Raw genomic sequence first — 19262 nt, forward strand, 5'->3', positions numbered from 1 at the left:
TAGAGCACTGCACACCAGAACAACTAGACACAAGAACAGTTTTTTCCCGAAGGCCATCACTCTGCTAAACAAATAATTCCCTCAACACTGTCAGACTATTTACTGAATCTGCACTACTATTAATCGTTTCATAGTTCCCATCACCAATCTCTTTCCACTTATGACTGTATGACTATAACTTGTTGCTGGCAATCCTTATGATTTATACTGATATATTGATCATCAATTGTGTTGTAAATGTTGTACCTTGATGAACGTATCTTTTCTTTTATGTACACTGAGAGCATATGCACCAAGACAAATTCCTTGTGTGTCCAATCACACTTGGCCAATAAAATTCTACTCTATTCTATTCTAATAAATAGGGAGTGCAACATTGAATGGTCCATTGCTCTCTCTATATACTTTTTTTTAGTAAAAAAGAGGTTTAAAGTTAATAGAGTCACTGGCAATAATAATCAATAGGTACTGGTTTTATGAAATCTTCGATTTTGCTGAAAGTTGTTGGAAACAGCATGTTGGATCAAATAAAGTCTTGGTTAGATATCACAGGACTGAGAATGAGTCTTGTGATGAAATACTGCATTTATTATTTGCTATTCCCTAATTTGCTTCACTTATATCAAGACTTGCTTCAAGCATGGTTTTAGAGTCCTTTTATATTTTCTATGTTTTTTGGTCTCTAAACTGACAAGCCAGAGCATCATGTCAACAGGGCCAGGTATGCAGGATCAGCTTCCATGCGTCACTGAAATGAAGGAAAAAGTCTTCTGCCACCTGCATGCCTCAGATCCTTAATATAGCTGGGACAGCACTGTGTCATCTACTGACAATACAGCAAGCCCTATGTATTCATCAGAAAACTGCATCAATAACTTTCATTAAGCATATTTCACTCTTTTGGGTAAACCTATTCCCCTTTCAGCAAATATGAAAATATAAAAGTAATCTGTAACTTGTTTCTTTTCAAGCAAAATAATATGATCCATTAAAAGAAACTGTTTTATAAACAAGCAGTATATTCTGGACTCCTGTGACATCTTTTTGAAGACTTATTTGCTGAAATTATCCAATATGTATGTATGTATCCATCCATCATTTATCTATCTATCTATCTATCTATCTATCTATCTATCTATCTATCTATCTATCTATCAATCTATCTTCAGAATATTTATAGCTCAGGCTTGAAATAGCTCAGGGTCTTTGATGCTCTCTGAGCTTGCTTGTTTTCTTGCGAATGTTTCATCTGTCTGTCTGTCTATCTGTCTATCTGTCTATCTATCTATCTATCTATCTATCTATCTATCTATCTATCTATCTATCTATCTATCTACCTATCATCTAACCTAATCTACTTTCTATCAATACGCATCTATCAACCTTGCCTTGATTTACTGCCATTCCAGTATATCGTTCTCATTATGTTTTCATTGCCTTTATAATAAACACTTTTCTGGGTTATAACCTGACATTCCAGATCCATCATATAGAATCAGCTTTTCAACGTAATCATTGTTTCTTCTCAATTTGCCAGTTACAACAGGCAATTTTTAGATCAGTATTTCCACACTGAAAACAACAGAATCATATAATGCAGAGGGAATGGGCAATTGCCCTACCACCTGGGCAATTGCGCAGCCTTTTCATTATATGGACATATTCCTTGAATGTAAAATAAGCTTAAATATATGCTAGAGAAATGTGTTTTAGCAAGCACAATAATAGAGTTCCATTATACTGAAATAAAAAAGCATCTGTGATATAACCCTTACTTATGAAGGATTGCAAGCCAGCCTTCTAATATATATATATATATCTATTGCAGTCTCAGAATTAATGTTAAAATGGTTCCAAAATTTACATTAATGAGAACAAACTGAATTTCACACACAAAAAAATGAACAGAAAAAAAAAAGAATTCCTGCAATCCTGGGCTTTAACCTATTTATATCTAGCCAATTCTGAAAAAAATGGTTATCTGAAACAGACTACCCTTTCAAAGTCCTTCTCCTCTTTGACCTGAGTGTTACTAAAATGAGTTATTCTCTACTTAACTCTGCCCTGATTTTATTGCACTCTATCCTTGTTGATACAAGGTTCTTCTTCGAATAACGCAAACACACAATTAATAAGCAGTATTTGAGTCTATGTTTGGCACCTTGGCGAAAAAAGTAAAATATTGGTGAAATGACTTTCAGGAAATGCCACTCTGATATTCATTTCCCTACATGGCATTTCCTGAAAATCATTTCACCAATAAATAGTACACACAAAAACTAATCTCTATATTATTGTTTTAAAGCTATATTTATTGGCATATACCTGTACATGAACTAGTATTAGAAATCTCTGTACTGACAACAGATATGTTGGAACCATCTTCACTGGAAGCTTTCAAAATGTACTTTTCAATTACACCTTTGACCCCAACTGGTTCATCCCATGTAACTTCAATGCTGTAACCATTTATGCTGTGAATTCTTGAGAGTGTCAGCACGTTTTGTGGTACTGTGAATGAATAAAAGAGAAACAGAGAGAACAGCAGACTTAAGAAGACTATTGCTCCATTCTTCACTTTTAATAGTTGCAGTAAATCAGATTCACCATTAGCATATATACAATTTATTAGAGTTGTAACTTTCCAGCATTGATTTAATATGACTACACATCTTGAGCCATTCAGCATTAGCTATATTTCAAAACTATCAGAACTCTACATATGTAATGTTCTTCATTCTCAAGTTAAGGTACCAAAGAAACATCACTTAAAAGAGAAGGAAGTGGGATTTAATAGTTCAAACAGCATAATGACACTACCAGGAAAGAATGATAATCAGATGTTTATAAAGTGGGATTCTACATTCCATGAACAGAAATCCAAAATTTTCTTTCCCTAAAATTTTGTTTTAGACTCAACCTATACAGTTTGTATTCTGAATGTTTCCTAACAGAGCAAAATTTAATGGGCCATTCCCCAACAATAACCCTATAGAATAAATATTTAATCTTATTCCAGATTATCCATAGAATTTGTCTATCAAAGAGAACAGAAAGTGTGTTGGGCCAATTATTATATGTGCATATAATGTTTTCCTTTGGACCAATTAAGAACAACCGGAAACAGAGATTTTTTTTTTTACTTTACAAAATAAATGGGAAATCTTTGTCAAATCAAGTTCAAATGAACATATCCCTGTCAAAAAATTTGGAAGGGTTTTGCCATTGCCTTCTTTCAAAATATTTTCAACATTTTTTTTGCCTAAACTATAACCATATATTTCCTGATGGTATATCCATGTCTCATCTTGCTTAGCTTTCTGAGATTAGTCAAAGTCAGATAGGTGCTGCCCATATGAAAATTGATTAATGCAAACGTTCACTGAAGCATTTAGAATAGTCAGAGCTTAACTCATTGAAGCCTAGCTATCACAGTAAAATATTCTAGTTTTTAACAATCTTTATCTACTTATTAAATACTGCTACATCAAGTAAAAATCTAGTAAGAAACAACTTTATCTCAGGTGACTGCACAAAGGATACAAAGAAAAGGCTCAAAGAACTATCTGGCAGAATGATACATAATGGTTTTGCCATAAATGCCTATATCTACTCAAGAGTCTTAATGATTAGAGCTGCTGAAGCATTTCTTAACTAAGTATTTCTTTTTTTATGCCTCCCAGCCCAGATTTGTTTTAAAAATACTTCAATGGGGAGAGAAGGGAACTGCACAGAAGTGATATGTTAACTTTTCAAAGTGTTGTTCAAGTATGATGCCTCCTAAAAGTAGCAATCAGATCTACTTCCAGCATATCAGATTGCTGACATGACTACATAAATATATTAGTTTCATCGGTTCTGAAATACATCACTGAGCAAGGTAAGGCACTGTATAGCAGATGGCCTTTTCATAGGGGACATAACAAAACTGACTAAAAAATAATTAAATAGTGCAATTATTTTCTAGCCCTTGGGAACATGTAGCTGCTAGTGCTCTGGTCAGACTGTAAATATAAATTTATGGTCTAACTTACTCTGGTCAGACAATTAGGACAAAAATATGGCTGCATTTATTCACTTTGGGATGGTCGACCACATGGTGGCATTAAGCTGTATAAGCAAAACATCTGCAAGTAAAAACCCTTTGCTTTGATAAAAACATGTTGAAATCAGCTTTTGTGACTTACGCACTTTTGTTACCTCTTGAAATAAACTTAGAAGATAGCAGCTGTGGGAAGAAATGCTTTTCCACAAATATTAGTTGTGATCCCTTCTGAATCATCCCTTCTGAATTATTTGTTTAAATGATTTTAGTGCTTACTTTAATACTCATTTTAAATTACTTTTTAAACTTTTTAGATTGGGAGGGTAATATTTTCTTTTACAAATGCATTAATCAACTTGAGTACAGGTAATTGTCAACTTATGATCATATCTGATCCCAAAATTCCATTGCTAAGCAAGACAATTATTAAATGAGTTTAACCCCATTTTACAACCTTTCTTGCCACAGTTACTAAGTGAATCGCTGCAGTTGTTAAGTTAGTAACATAGTTGTTAATCTGGCTTCCCCTCTGACTTTGCTTGTCAGAATAATTGAACTCAGAAGCCCCCAAAGAAATATGATCAATATTGGGCAGTGGTTAGGATAGAAAAAACAAAGGATCTCACATACATTTATGGAATTTTGTTATTACTTCTGTAAAAGTAAGGTAAAAGTGTAAGGCACAAATAAGGGGAGAAGGTTTGGTGTAATGGTAAAGGTTTTGCTGTGTGACCGTGGGCCAGTCACTCTCACTCAACCCAACTCACCTCACAAGGTTATTGTGAGGAAAAATACGGGAGGAAAAAATAGTGGTATGTTTGTTGCCTTGAAAAATAAAAGCTAGGATAAAAATCTAAAGAAAAAAAACCCAGAATGTCCAAATCCTGGCTCCCTTACTTTTATGTTACCAGTCTGTAGCCAGCAAAGCTGTAAAATTCACAATGTTTAGAGGACAATTCTGCATTACTTACTTACTGTGTTTTGCTAGTGCCAATCTAAATATGTCCATACTGACATATTGGCAACCTAAATAAAGACTTCATATGGGAACACTATGCAGAAACATTAATTACCTGATTCTCTTGTGCGGCTACGGCTCCAGGCACTAGATACAGATCCTCCTTCATTAGAAGCAATTACCCGATATAAATATTCTTGAGGGAGGAAGGGGGAGAGACAATATGAGAGAGAAAGAGAGAAAGAGAGAGATTAATATAGAATAACTGCAAAGTGAACAAAAACTATACTTATAATGAAGGAGCCACTGTGGTACCTGTAAATGGTTGCAGACCATTATCATATACATGTTTCTCTTTTCCTTGATACACTAAGATGGAGTCATTTCCCCTGCAGTTTACAGCTCTGTCAGTTGATAGGCATCCATCCAGATTGACTCTGACAGCACTGCTGGACACAGATGCCAAGTTAACGACAGCACTTCGTGTAAATTTAACATCCTTCATGCAGCCTCCAAAACCTAGCAAATAGTAAGGGAATTAGCAGCAGGTAAAGGGCTTCAGCTGTTAATTAAGAAGCACGTTTTACTTCTTACAGTGCTTACATTTTATTTGTACAGTTATACAGTTTAAATGTTAAACTTTAGATTATGTTTCTTTCTATATATGTCTGTTTGACTATATAACATTTTTGCTTCATGCTACTTTTGGGGAGGGTCAGAAAAAAAAAACATGCGAAAGGATTGATTTTGAAATTGTAGCTCAAATACAAATACAAATTAATGTGATTTGTGAGTCATTCTTTTATTATCATAGAGGATGTTTTTATGCGGGATTTCAACTGCATTAATTGAGCAGAAGCTTGAGTTTGGATATGTGCGGAGTATCATTGTTACTTACTTAGGCATATTATTTTCCCATAGTTTTATGTTTTATTTTTTTAAAGAACACTGTCTAAATTTTGGCATTGACATGTTGTCAAGATATTTAGGTGCAAGGGACCTAAAAGGTTGTATCTGTATTAGGTATCGAGCTGTCCTACCATTTAAAGATGTAATGCCCATTCTGCCCAGAATTCACTCTCAGAGTTACAGGTGACCTAGTAACATCTACCAACCTTCTGACTTTGGAGTAGGCAGAAACATTTGCAGCAAAGAATAAGTATACATTTCTAGAGTTCGAATATGTCAAGTCAGTGTTATCTCCTGGCAGCTACCTGGACTCTCATCCCTGCAGTTTTCTTGGCAAGATTTGATTTCTTCTTGGCTGCTTCCTAGAGCTGAGAAAGAGTGACTGGCCTAAAATTACTGTGCAGGTTTTGTGTCTAAGATGGGACTTGAACTCCGGGGCTCAGGGATTCTAGCCTGGTGCTTTAATTACTACACCAGACTGGCTCTCTGAATTGGCATATATATGATATTATGTATTATTTATAAATTATTAAGTAAATTTATTTAAAATTATTCTTGAACAAAACATCTCTACACCAGAAATTGTTTATTTATATGTGTAGCTTTGAAATATTTATTGTTAGTTGCATTGGTTAAACCCTAAGTGTGAATAATAGTATAATAAACATAATTAATTATTTAATTTTAAAAAGTAGCATGGAATTCAATGTAATATACTAAGTGGTCCTATTTAAGTAATTACCTAAATATTACTTAAAATACAGGAGGGGATGCAAGATGCATGGATACATTTCCATTTATACCCAAATCAAAGTGAAATTTGCTGATTTCTCCTTCCCCGTCCCCATGCAAACTTTGAGTCAAGCTACAAACATTTCCAATAAATATGAGCACCATGTTATTGATGTGCAACCTCTTCCTACTCTCCATGTAGTACACACCCTGTTCTAAGCCCAGCTCGTTAAATGCTTCCTGGACCTCAAATGGAGTCCCTCCAAGGTAGACTGGAGAGTTTACAAATAGCTGCTCCAAATCAGGGTCCATCACATGATCTGTCCATTCATTCATCTTTGCTGAAGCTACCGATCCTCTTTTCGACAAAATCATTTTATTCCACTTTCCATCACAGTAAGATAGTCCTAACCAGAGATTCACATGTGTGGAGACAATGCCATTATTTAGTAGGAAAATCAGACTTCCACTTTTCAGTTTGGCCTGCCATTTGATGTTAAAACAGAAGAGAGAGAGAGAGAAAAAAAAAAAGATTGATGATTGCAGGAAAACAAAACCAATCTAGCATCTGAATTTAAACCATTCAAAAGTGTAGTGCTTTTTAAGGAATATAGTTCCAAGGCTCAGTGGCTGTATTGAATTTCCAGGACAAGAAACAAAAAACAATGCAAGAGATTAAAATTCCACTGGGGTTATTGGGTTTGAAAAGCAAAATCCAAGCTTTTGAGATATACACATTTTTTTCCCCAGATTGAATTTGTAGAGTATATCCTTTTTTGCATAATATTTCATTTTTAAGATAAAATGAGAATATCCAAAGTCAGTTCAACAGGATATATGCCATCAGCTGTCTGCAGTTCTTAAGAGAACTGAAATGGGATCAATTTGTCCCTCTATGTATGTCTGTTCCTTTCATTTTTTACAAGCCAGAGACAACATTTCTACAATTTAAAATTGAATTAAAACGTATCTATGCAACAAGTGACCTCAACTGGCCATTCAAAAATATAAAAATACTAGCTGAATACCCACGCTCCGCTATGAAACTATGTGATCACTTGATAAATCGACACTTACAGCTTGAAAATTAATGAGTAGTTATGATCAGCCTCTCCTCTCCCCTTCTCTCCCTCAGCCTTGCCCCACAGAATCCTCCCCTATCCTATCCCCTTCTCTCCCTCAGGTTTTCTAGCTCCTTCTCTCCCTCAGGCTTGCCCCTCAGAAGCCTCTCCTATGCTATCACATTCTCTCCAGAGTTATTTTCAAGTTGGGAGGGGGAGTAGAATGTCAAACTAATTAGCATCAGAGCGTGTTAAAATAATATAGGAAATACTAATGGTCTAATGGTCATTTCAAAAATCCTTTCTTAGTGAGCACCTAGAAACCAAAAGGAACATACGTGGCAAATTTCAAGTTTGTAGGCTTTACGGTTCTGGAGATTTCATGATTACGGCATGAGTGGTTTTTGCTTTTATATATATAGATTTCATTAAAAAATTGTCTGTATCCTCTGCACAGCAATTGACAATTAAACCAAATAAGCAAAGCAACCAGGCAAAAACAACAAACAAACCTACTGCAATGTAATCAGGCCCATCTTTGTTGTAAATGAACAGAAGTAATCCACTGAATTGATCTGTTTTAAACATAAAGGAGATCTCAAAATCCATGCCACCACGAAACATATTTGAATGGAGTTCTAGGAAACCTTAAGGAGAAAGGAAAGAATGTTATACTATAGCTACTGTAAGTGAAAATAAATTTAATATGAATCATGCACGGAATTACTATAATTGTAAGGAATGCAGATCTAGGTTTTCAAGCATGTACATTTAAGATATATATACTCAATCTGTAATTCAGTCCACATATATTAGCAACACACATATATTAGCATCTTCATGAAAAAATATCCATTTTTTAAAACTTCAGTAGAACTGATACCCTCCTAAAATAAAGAGAAACTACTGAAGATAGGCAGATGTTTTTACATATTCATTTGTCTCCATCCCTCTGTTCTTACAAGCCAGTTATGCTTTGCCTGATTTTTATATGATTTTTTTCTCTTTTTTATGAATTTTATATATTTTGAAAAATATCGGATTTTTCAGTTTTCATTAACTTAATACATGCACAAAAATAACAGATCTAAAGGGTAAGTAATAATAACAGAATAACAAAGTTGGAAGGGACCTTGGAGGTCTTCTAGTCCAACCCCTTGCTCAAGCAGGGAACCCTACACCATTTTGGACAAATGGTTGACCAATCTCTTCTTAAAAACCTCCAGAGTTGGAACAATGTTCTTTTATCTAAAACAAAAAGAAAGGCAGCTAAAATTGTTTCTAATAATTTTACCATATGATTATACCTTTCCCAAGAAAGTGTGCTCCATCTTCAAGGCAAGTAGGACAACCTTCCCAATTGTGATAAACATTTCTTTGCTCTACTGCTTTTTCCCATTTTAAAGGTTCCCAGGCTTCATAGGGATGGTGCATCTTTTGCAAGAAGATATCGCGGAGGCACCCCACAAATCCCTTTGTGACTATTTTAGTTGGGCCTGATTAATAAGTAAACAAACAGCAAAGTTACTAGAATTTCTTTCTCTTTTTTTGTATAAAAGGTTTTTTTTAAAACACACATAAACATAAAAGCATTTTCAATCCCATCGTTGTGTATTGGCGGGGTGGTTACATATCTCCTGTGCACCTTCAACTTACAGATATCCTTAATTTATCTAGAATTATATTATCTCCATTTAATATCTAAACTTTTAATTAACCAATGACTATAGCCTTTATTTCTCTCATTCCGTATACATATCCACTAGTAAGTGTTTTATTTGGTGACATCATTCATTCTATCATTCTGAATCATTCAGTTTGATATTTCAATTAATAGTATTCTTTCTCTAATCTTTACTAAGATAACTTTCCTTCTAGCCATTGATAAAATATATCCCATATCTCATAATATTGCTTTTCTTCCTGCTCTCTTATTTCAAGTGTCAATTTACTCATTTCAGCACATTACATTATTTTCCTAATAATTTCATTTTGCAAAGGTAATTTCTCACTTTTCCAATTTTTAGCAAACACAATCCTAGCTGCTGTTATAATATGCACCATCAAATATCTCCCTTCTCTATTATATATTTAGAATTTCAAAATGAAGAGAATCCTTCCCAAATTATATCTTTTCTGGCATTTGCAGGGCATTTCCCACTTCCACGCTTATCTCTTTGTAACAGTTTTTCAGATTTGATTCCAAACAAAATATTGTTGCAGCAGCAAAACAAAACAAAAAACATTGTGAAGGATTTTATACTTTACATTTATATGGTGATTATTTCTTTAGCTACTGTGCTGTAAAGCTGTTCTTTGTAGTACAATAGTATGCTTCCATATAAAGTAGGTGAGCTAGCACTCACAAATCTCAGCAAGCCGTACTGAAGAAATCAGGCTTTTTTAAAAAAATAAATACCTTACAAGATACTAAAAGAAGAATAGTTGCAGAAAATCAACTTCAGGATATTTAGTGAAAGGATAAAGATGTTTGTATGTAAAGAAGTGGTAGGGAAAGTTCATCTGCGCTGTAATGCTTAGCTATACACAACAAAAAATGTCATTGTTAATTCTTCGAATGAGTTCTAAGATTCATCTAATATACCCTTCTCACCTATATCTTTCCTTTCAATTATAAAGTCTTTTGGAAGTCCTCCAACAAAAATTCCTGTATTTTCTCCTATAATGGCACTTCCACTTGTACCTGATGAGGAACCTAAAAAAGAATAGTTGTATTTAAATATGAACTCGAATATGTTGAATAAAAATTCACTGTTTTAGTTTTACAGATAAAACAAATTATAAGACGAAAAAAACCTGGTCTCAGGAAAGTGTACTAGCCTGGTAGAAAGCATACAAAATTATAAGGAGCAGAGAAAATAATCATAAGATAAACATTCATAGAATAGCTTAGAAATAATGGGTGATTGATTGTAGAGACCATTACCTGAGAATTGCCCATCTATAATTATTGTTCCCAAGGCTTGATTTCTTATTGCACTTATACGATGCCAGTTGTTATCATTATATTGCCTTCCACCATCATTTTCTGGAGTTACAGAAACAGCAGAACCCTATAATAATTAAAACAATTATGATTTTGATTTAAACATCACACAACTCCAGAATGACTCTGAGTAGTTCACAATAGAACCAACAAAATAAAATACAATATGAATAAGAGAAGAAACAATATTTTTTTACATAGGAATTTAAGGATTTTAAAAATAATATTAAGACACACATACAAAATAGTGAATTTGGCCAATAATATAGAAAATATTTGCAAATACATTTCACAATTCACCCTACCCCTGATTTTGGGAGAACAATGAGGTCTTTAAATTCCTCGGAACACCATTATGGTGGGAGATACATGGATCTAAGGAGAATTGTATTGCCCTAGGCAGATATTCTGACAGAAGAGGTATGCTTCTAGGGTCCCAAAATATGTATAATTGAAGAAATGTGGATCACTCAATATGATGGCTCGCATTGGCTGAAAGGACACACACGAGACTGAGATAAGCAGGCCCAATGCTATATAGGATTTATAGGTTATAACTAGCATCTAGAGGCAAACTAGTAATCAGTGCAACTTGAGGAGCAGGAATGACACATGGACATGTGGAGGCATGCCCATCAATGTTCTTGCCACTGCATTCTGGACCGGCTTCCACATGAGGCTAGAGAATGAGTGACTGGCCTTCCCAATCCAGGAGAGGGTACAAGTTGTACACTATATGAGGTTGTGGAAATGCCTTCCAAGACACAGCTAGCACCTGCTCATCATGCAGGAACTGTGATGCAACTGTGATCCACATTTTAAAAAGTAATTAAAATATTTCTTTCTATTTATTTATGTTCCATCTTTCCTTTGGAACTTCAACGCAGGCTATATGAGGATCTCTCAACATTTTATCCTTACATTAACAATCCTCTAAAGCAGGGGTCTCCAACCTTGATTCCTTTAAGACTTGTGGACTTCAACTCCCAGAGGAACTCTGGGAGTTGAAGTCCACAAGTCTTAAAGGGACCAAGGTTGGAGACCCCTGCTCTAAAGTGGGTTGGAATAAGAAGAGCAACAGATCTAAAGTTGATGGAAGTGATTATGGAGATGGATTTTTTCCCCCCAATCTCACTGTCCAGTGTGGAGTGCTCATACTTCCTGTTGGTTTTTTATCAAAATACTTCCCAGGTCTGATTTTGCTTTAATTTTGCAGACTAGATTATATGAATGTAGGAAGTGAAAGAATGTGGGTCTTAGTTCCGTATCCAAAGGCACAAAAGATCAACATATTTTAACACTATTTTTATAAAACAATCCACAGATTATTTATGAATTCTTTATGGCATTGTGCCTATTAACTTGTAGATGCTAGTAGATGCTAGTTATGGATCAAAAGCAAGCATTTGACATTTGAAAGTGATACTTAATTTGTATATAAGAATTTCATATTAAGTTTCTATCCAATCTCACTTTTGTTTTTTGGTATTAAATAAATGTTTCTAAGCACATCCATAATTATAAGCCTTTACACAAGCAGCTTGATCTAATGATCTGTATGTGTGTACATACATACACACATACATACACATACATTTTAAATTTGGTGAAGCTATGAAAAAACAGATGCAAACATAAAAATACCCCTTAGAACAGGAAAGAGCAAATACAATGATTTACAATCAATACAATTAATTTTTGAGTGCCTTAAGCTACTTTAATTGATACAGAAGCATTCTTAGTTTAAAGTTTGTCATTTAAAATGAATGGCAATAAATTTAAATTTACATTATATTTTTTGCAGAAAATAAATTATCCCGCAATGGGCTACAGTTGTCACAATTTCAGCAGCTGAGAAATGCCCAAAATATATTTAACATATTTAACAGAGCATATTATCTGTAGCTATCACTTATCGTCAAATCTGTGCTTAAAGTTTGCTGTTATTTATCTTTAGGAATATTCTAGAAATGCATTAATCTAAAATTCTAGAAGTACAGAAATAATTATAAGCATCTCTAATATAATTAATTGGAGGGGAGGTGTCATCTGTGTCTTCTTTGTGAAGTTTCCTTTAGTCCATAGTATGCTCAGAACTTTGTGATATTTCCCAAAAGCATTAATTCAGTGCACTAGTGGAAAACTTCACAACTACCATAGGTAGTTTAGGTTGATTCATCAGATATTTTAAAACTTGATGCTATCTTAGTAAACATATATTATATATAGAAAAGTTATCCATTCCATGATAATGCATTTTACGAATCAGCTCATGTTCTATTCATACACTATTTTTATTGTCTTCCACACTATTTCAACATTTTAATATTTTACAAACACACATTTCATTATCATAGTTTAATAATTAAAACTAGAACTGGTGTCATGCCCAATTAATGTGCCCTGGTAGCATGCCCATTAGTTTTTCCATTAGTGAATTCAACAATACTAATGGGATTACTAGCATGGGATGCTAATTGGGCGTGACATAAGAAACTGGCTTACTTCTTAGCATACCCTTGCTAATGATGAAATTAATGAGCATTTTATTAAATGCTGTCTCATCAAAGTGTACTTAGTTAGCGTTAAAATTGTTACAAACGATGCTGCATGCCAAAGATCAGGTGTCTACAAAAGTGATTCTTTATATATTTTGGCAACAATCTGGAATATTATGTGTTATTTATCTAAAATCACATATGTAAGTTCTCAATTTCAAATTATATAATCACATATGCCAAACACAGTGTAAATATGGAAGCAATGTCTGTAGTTTTGATCTGTATTCCTTCCTGTGTTTCTGTAGCATGTGGAAAGCTGAATTTGTCTACAGTCCACTATCCATTTACTTTGCAACTCTGCAATCATCTTTAATAGAAATTGCTTTGAAGTAAAAGCCTTTCATCCATAAATACATTTAAGTATCTTAAGCAAGTTGCTGCACAAATTAACAAGAGTAGACATTACACAAATTATAGCTATATATTGATCATTTTTGGCGAAATCTCTAGCTTTCTCTTGTCTGGATCCAGTAGAAAGCAAGTTGCACTTGAATGCAGTACTAAGAATGGGAATCATTTTTAAATCCACATTTTTAAATTAATCCATTGAATTTGCACTTGCCCAAATTATATGTAAACTACAATAAAGTTATTTTTCAATTTCGTGTATTCCTGAATTTTGTAATGTGCCATGTGACTAAGATACAATCCAGATACCATGGAATGCATGCTCTATCTATTTATCTTGCCTGCAAAAATTAGTATGACACAATATATTGAAGAAAATTATATGTGAACATAAATGCATGTCTTCTATATACTATTTAAACTTATAGAATGACAATCAAACCTAATAAGACTTTATTTCAAAATACAAGCTGCATAACTGATTCTGTTGTGTTTGCGCACCCCGAGCCGGGCCCCCTGCCAGAAAATGACTCGGAAAGTGAGGGGGGAGGGCCATCAGGACTTACCTCTGGAGCACCGGCTTCCCTGGCTCAGCTCCAAGAGCCAGAGGCAGGCCAGGTGGAGGAGATAATGAGGACTCTGTCCCCTGACTCTTTCCCCCCCAGGCCACGTCTCCAGACCCGGCTGATGGCAATCAGGCCTGGCTGGACCCTAGTTTTGTAGGCAGGAGAGGCGGGAACAATAGAAGCAGGGTGGGGCAGGCCTAGGAAGTGCTGAGTCATGGAGCCACACCCCACAGGATATAAAAACAGCAAGGGCTGCTATACCACTTCGTGGCGAGCAAATCAACTGCGTAGAGGGAGAGAATTAGAGCTGAAGTCCTGTTTGTTCCTGGTTTCCTGGTTGACTCATCGGTATCAAGAGAGATAACAGAGACACTTGGCAGACGCTCGCCAGTTTGCTGCCAGAGCTGATAGTTGCTGGCTAATTAAGCCATCGCTCCTGTCTCCCGGACTGAGGAGGGGGACAGAATAGATTCAATTATTTCCTTTCACATTCTAGGGGTAGTTTTGCTTCTGATGATCGCCTATTAGCTCCTTAAAAAAATCCTAATATTGTGCTACTGAAGGTTTGCCATTGAAATTTGGAATATTTTCACATTTTATTACCTGGAAATGTCCATGAAACCACTGAGGGTAGAGTTTTACTTGAGAAAAACTTTACTTTTTTACTAGCAAAAGATAAAAGCAAAAGAGAAATGTTTGTAAAAAGACTGTTCCTATGAAAATGTCCCCTTGAGCTGAGATTAATTCCTGGTGATTACACAGATCAAATCATGCTGCTTCTTGGCAGCAATTCAAAAAAGTTTGCTTCTGTCTTCTGGGATTTTTCAACTATGCAGTCTAGTCTACACTATGATATTCCCTCCGTGTCTCCCACCCTAGTAGAAACCAAGCCCCAATGCTTCTCAGCTTCTGAGTTCAGATAAATTAACCCAGTGATGCTGCTTTCTGAATAGGCTTTTATTAGATTACTTGTAATGCTTTCTAATTTGCAAATTTTCCCTTTATTTGGTAGGTCACAGATTATTTTACCAGGCAACTGTATATCTACTGAAAACACTATGATCTTTATAAAGGATAGATTTATCCAAGAAACTACAATAGATCCACTTTCCTTAGCCTGGGCCTTCATAAATTGCCAGACAAAATACTCCAGAGCTATGCTAGTTAGTCATTCTGAAAGTTGTAGACTAGTATGTCTGGAGGACACTACTTTGGAAAAAGATGCCATGTAATATACATCAGGTCTGACAAAAAAATACTGTTTACTGTTCATACTTTATTTATCTATTTTCCTGAATTATCTGGCTAGTTATCCCATTACTGGAAACAGAGCATACAGTAGAAGAACTTTGGGTTCATCAAATCCAGGATGCTAGTAATGGTTGATTTCACCTTACCAGCCCTATAGGCAGGTTTTTGAATAGCTCAGGACCTGAGCTATCGCCATATGCCATAGGCTTAAGTCAGATCATTATATTCCTGACACACAAGTGAAATCACACATTAGATTTGATTTATAACTTAAAGCAGTTGAGATATGATCTGTGGATGGTAGATATAAAAACCAATCATTTCTTATGGACAGACAATTTCTGGTGAGTATAGGGTTGACCAGTGTCACAATTCTGTAGTTAGTTTGGCTCAGGTATCAGATGGATTTAGTTGGAGTCGCGGTGGGGCAGTGGTTAGAATGCAGTACTACAGGCTACTTCTGCAGACTGCCGGCTGCCTGCAGTTTGGCAGTTCAAGTCTCACCGGCTCAAGGTTGATTCAGTCTTCCCTCCTTCTGAGGTTGGTAAATTATGCTGACTCTGTAAACTGCTTAGAGAGGGCTGTAAAGCACTGTGAAGTGGTATATAAATCTAAATGCTATTGCTATTTCAGAAGATACATGGACAACTTCAAAATGGCATAAGAGTCATTTTATTGATATTTTAATCAGCCTCTGGAACAAAATGTAATTGGGGCTCTTGATGGGATTGCCCCCAGAACATTTTAACCTGTACACTGATTATGGATTTCAGAGAAACTTTAGGAAATGAAGTAGTAGAAGAAATACTTGAAATGATGTTGACAGACAAGGAATACTAGACATATGTTTGCATCCTTTTTGACAAACTGAGTTGGCAAAATTTTACTCCAGGGAAGTCCTTGGAGACTAATAACAAGGACAGGAAAACATAGAGTGTATTTGGACAGTATTAATGACATAGTTGTTATTTGGATTTTATAATTATGCTATTGATACAACTATAGTTATAAAATTACACACACACACACACACACACACACACACAGAGAGAGAGAGAGAGAGAGAGAGAGAGAGAGAGAGAGAATTATTGTAACTAGTTTCATACATCCTAACCTCTACATTAACCTCTTATGAGAAGCAGGGAAAGAGCAAGTATACATACATACATACATACATACATACATACATACATACATACATCTCTACTGTATTATTGAAAATAGCCATAAAACTTTCACTATTTTACCTGTGGATCAAAGAGAAAGTAAGGACGGCCTCTTCTCAACTGAAGGACAATGTATTCTTCCTGATTACCAGGTGATATAGAGAGAAAGAGTAGACCATCGAGTTCCGTGGTTTTAAAGCTTATTTTAACACCTAGTTAGAAATAAAAAAGGGCATCTTTACCTCTCACTAGATAATATATTTGTGGCATATAAATGAACGTGACAAACAATTATTCGGATAGATGCAATTGCCACTGACATTACACACATTTGATCCTGTGTCATCAAATAACTACTTCTGATCTTTGTCTGGATCAAACTGAGGAAACAAAATAGATTCATAGATTTTGGAACTGACTGCCTTCTGGAGTCATGGATGCTCCATGATTGGAAATTTTCAAGTTTTCAGTTGGGCTGCCATTTTTCTGTGATAGTCTGGCGATTCCAGTTCTTACTGGGAATTTGGACTATAAGAGACTCCAAGATCTTCCAATCTTGTCATTCTAGAAAATTAATATGAGCCCTAGTCATCCCTAACCAGGGATCACATTTGCTATTGTCAATTCTATATATAATTCTAAATAACACATTTTCCACATATAAAATGAAATGCTTTTCATTTTGTTTCATCATCTCAGAAAGTTTCTCATGGAAAGTCTGGTGAGTGGGGAAGATAAAATGATTAAAAAGACTTTACATTAAAACATATGGATATTAAACTAGCATAATTATTTTACAACCAAATATTAAAATCATTTGCCACATTCTGCATAGTTTCTGATGTAAGTACTTCCAATTAAAAGTGTCTTTTTACTACTTATACAGTGATATTCACGTCCTTGTTGCTCCCTTTTAGTACACTGATAACAGTGTAGTGTAATTTATTGGGTTCTATCCAGCTGTATCAAATGAATCAACTTTTTCATATTCATTTTTTCCTTCCTTTGTCAGGCAGAAAATAATAAGTAATGAAAGCTTCTCGTGTAGACAGATTCTATTATGAAAAATTGAAGAATCATAACTACAGCACGTATTCATATTACAATAATGCTACTAATTACTTCACACCATAAGCAGTATCCTTTGACTCACATACTTTAATCTTTCCACAGGTTGACATCCATACAGTCACAATATACTCACAAATATTAAGACATTCACTTGAGATAATGAACATCCATCATGCTATTAAAATAGCTGTTCAGAGCTATGTGACAATTGACTTTAAATAAACTTGGCAGGGAATATAATCAAAAGCTCTTTTATGTTCCAGTTGTCTTACAGAAGGCTTGGGGATAACAATAAGAAAGGAGACTGCTGAGAAGAAATTATAGAAAATATTATTATTATTTATTTATTTATTTGTCGAGTATGTATTAGATAATATATATAAGTATAAGCATGAATTGAATACATAAAATGAATACAATCAAAGGGAACATTAGGACAGGGACGGTAGGCACGCTGGTGCTCTTGTGCATGCCCCTTAAAGACCTCTTAGGAATGGAGTGAGGTCAACAGTAGCCAGTCTAAGGTTAAAATTTTGGGGGTTTGGGGATGAAACCACAGAGTCAGGTAGTACATTCCATGCATTGACCACTCTGTTGCTGAATACACTGCTTGTGTATTGCTGTGGTTGAAGCTGAAGTAGTCATTGACAGGTAGGACATTGTAGCAGATGATTTTATGAGCTATGCTTAGGTCATTAGTTCTCAATTTTCTAAGCCCAAAATTTCAATTCTGATGGCATAAGATATTTTGTTGTGAGTGGAGGAGTGGAGGATTCTTCTTATGAAATATTTCTGGACATGTTCAATTGTATTAATATCCAATATGCAGTGCGGGTTCCAGACAGATGAGCTGTATTTGAGAATTGGTCTAGCAAATTTTGTAAGCTCTGGTTCATAGTGTAATATTACTGGAGAAGCTACACAAGATTAGGTTTACAACCCCTAATGCCTTTTTGGTGATGTTGTTACAATGGGCTTTGGCACTTAGATCATTTGATATGAGTACTCCAAGGTCCTTGACAGAATGAAGGTCATCTACAAGGTCACGTCCATTCAGTTTGTATTTTGTGTTCTGATTCCTTTTGCCAGTAATATCTATACTTAATTTTTGATTATTATATTTCATTCCTATGAGCTTATTCTTCTATTAAACCATCAAGGGCTCCTTAATATATAGTACACATTAAACAACTAATATTCAGCATAACCCAAAGAGGTTAATTCAAAATAGATTTTAATTTTCCCAGGGTTGACTAGATAATTCTGTTTCTTTTACACAAAACTATGCCTAATAATCAGAATGAAATGTGGAAATACTCTTACAATGATTGCTCAACTGCAATATATGGGTGTTGATCTTGGATGTTAAAAGGGTTTTGTCTTTATGGTATAGAGCAGCAGTCACCAACTGGTGGTTCATGGACCACTGGTGGTCCGTGAGAAAATGTTGGTGGTCATCAGAAAAAATTATTTGCCTTTTTTATATTGCACTAAATCAGGGGTCCTCAAACTACGGCCCTTGGGTCGGATACATATAATGAATGTTTGTGTTGCTGCAGAGTGTCTCCCCAGGATCTTTTTGTGTGG

At 35.0% G+C, this 19262-nt stretch overlaps 1 protein-coding gene across 1 annotated transcript in view; it reads right to left on the minus strand.

The window, feature by feature from the left end:
• The window catches only part of USH2A (usherin), a 587033-nt gene that overhangs the window by 348271 nt on the left and 219500 nt on the right, over positions 1-19262 (minus strand). The window contains exons 21-29 of the mRNA XM_058169610.1: positions 16686-16816; positions 10653-10779; positions 10320-10421; positions 9013-9186; positions 8222-8352; positions 6854-7127; positions 5319-5522; positions 5119-5199; positions 2326-2511 (exon numbers count right to left, since the gene is read on the minus strand). Of these exons, the coding sequence (XP_058025593.1) occupies positions 2326-2511; positions 5119-5199; positions 5319-5522; positions 6854-7127; positions 8222-8352; positions 9013-9186; positions 10320-10421; positions 10653-10779; positions 16686-16816 (1410 nt within the window). The remainder of the gene's footprint in view (positions 1-2325; positions 2512-5118; positions 5200-5318; positions 5523-6853; positions 7128-8221; positions 8353-9012; positions 9187-10319; positions 10422-10652; positions 10780-16685; positions 16817-19262) is intronic.

Source organism: Ahaetulla prasina, chromosome 1, assembly GCF_028640845.1.
Source record: "Ahaetulla prasina isolate Xishuangbanna chromosome 1, ASM2864084v1, whole genome shotgun sequence".
NCBI classification, from domain to species: Eukaryota; Metazoa; Chordata; class Lepidosauria; order Squamata; family Colubridae; genus Ahaetulla; species Ahaetulla prasina.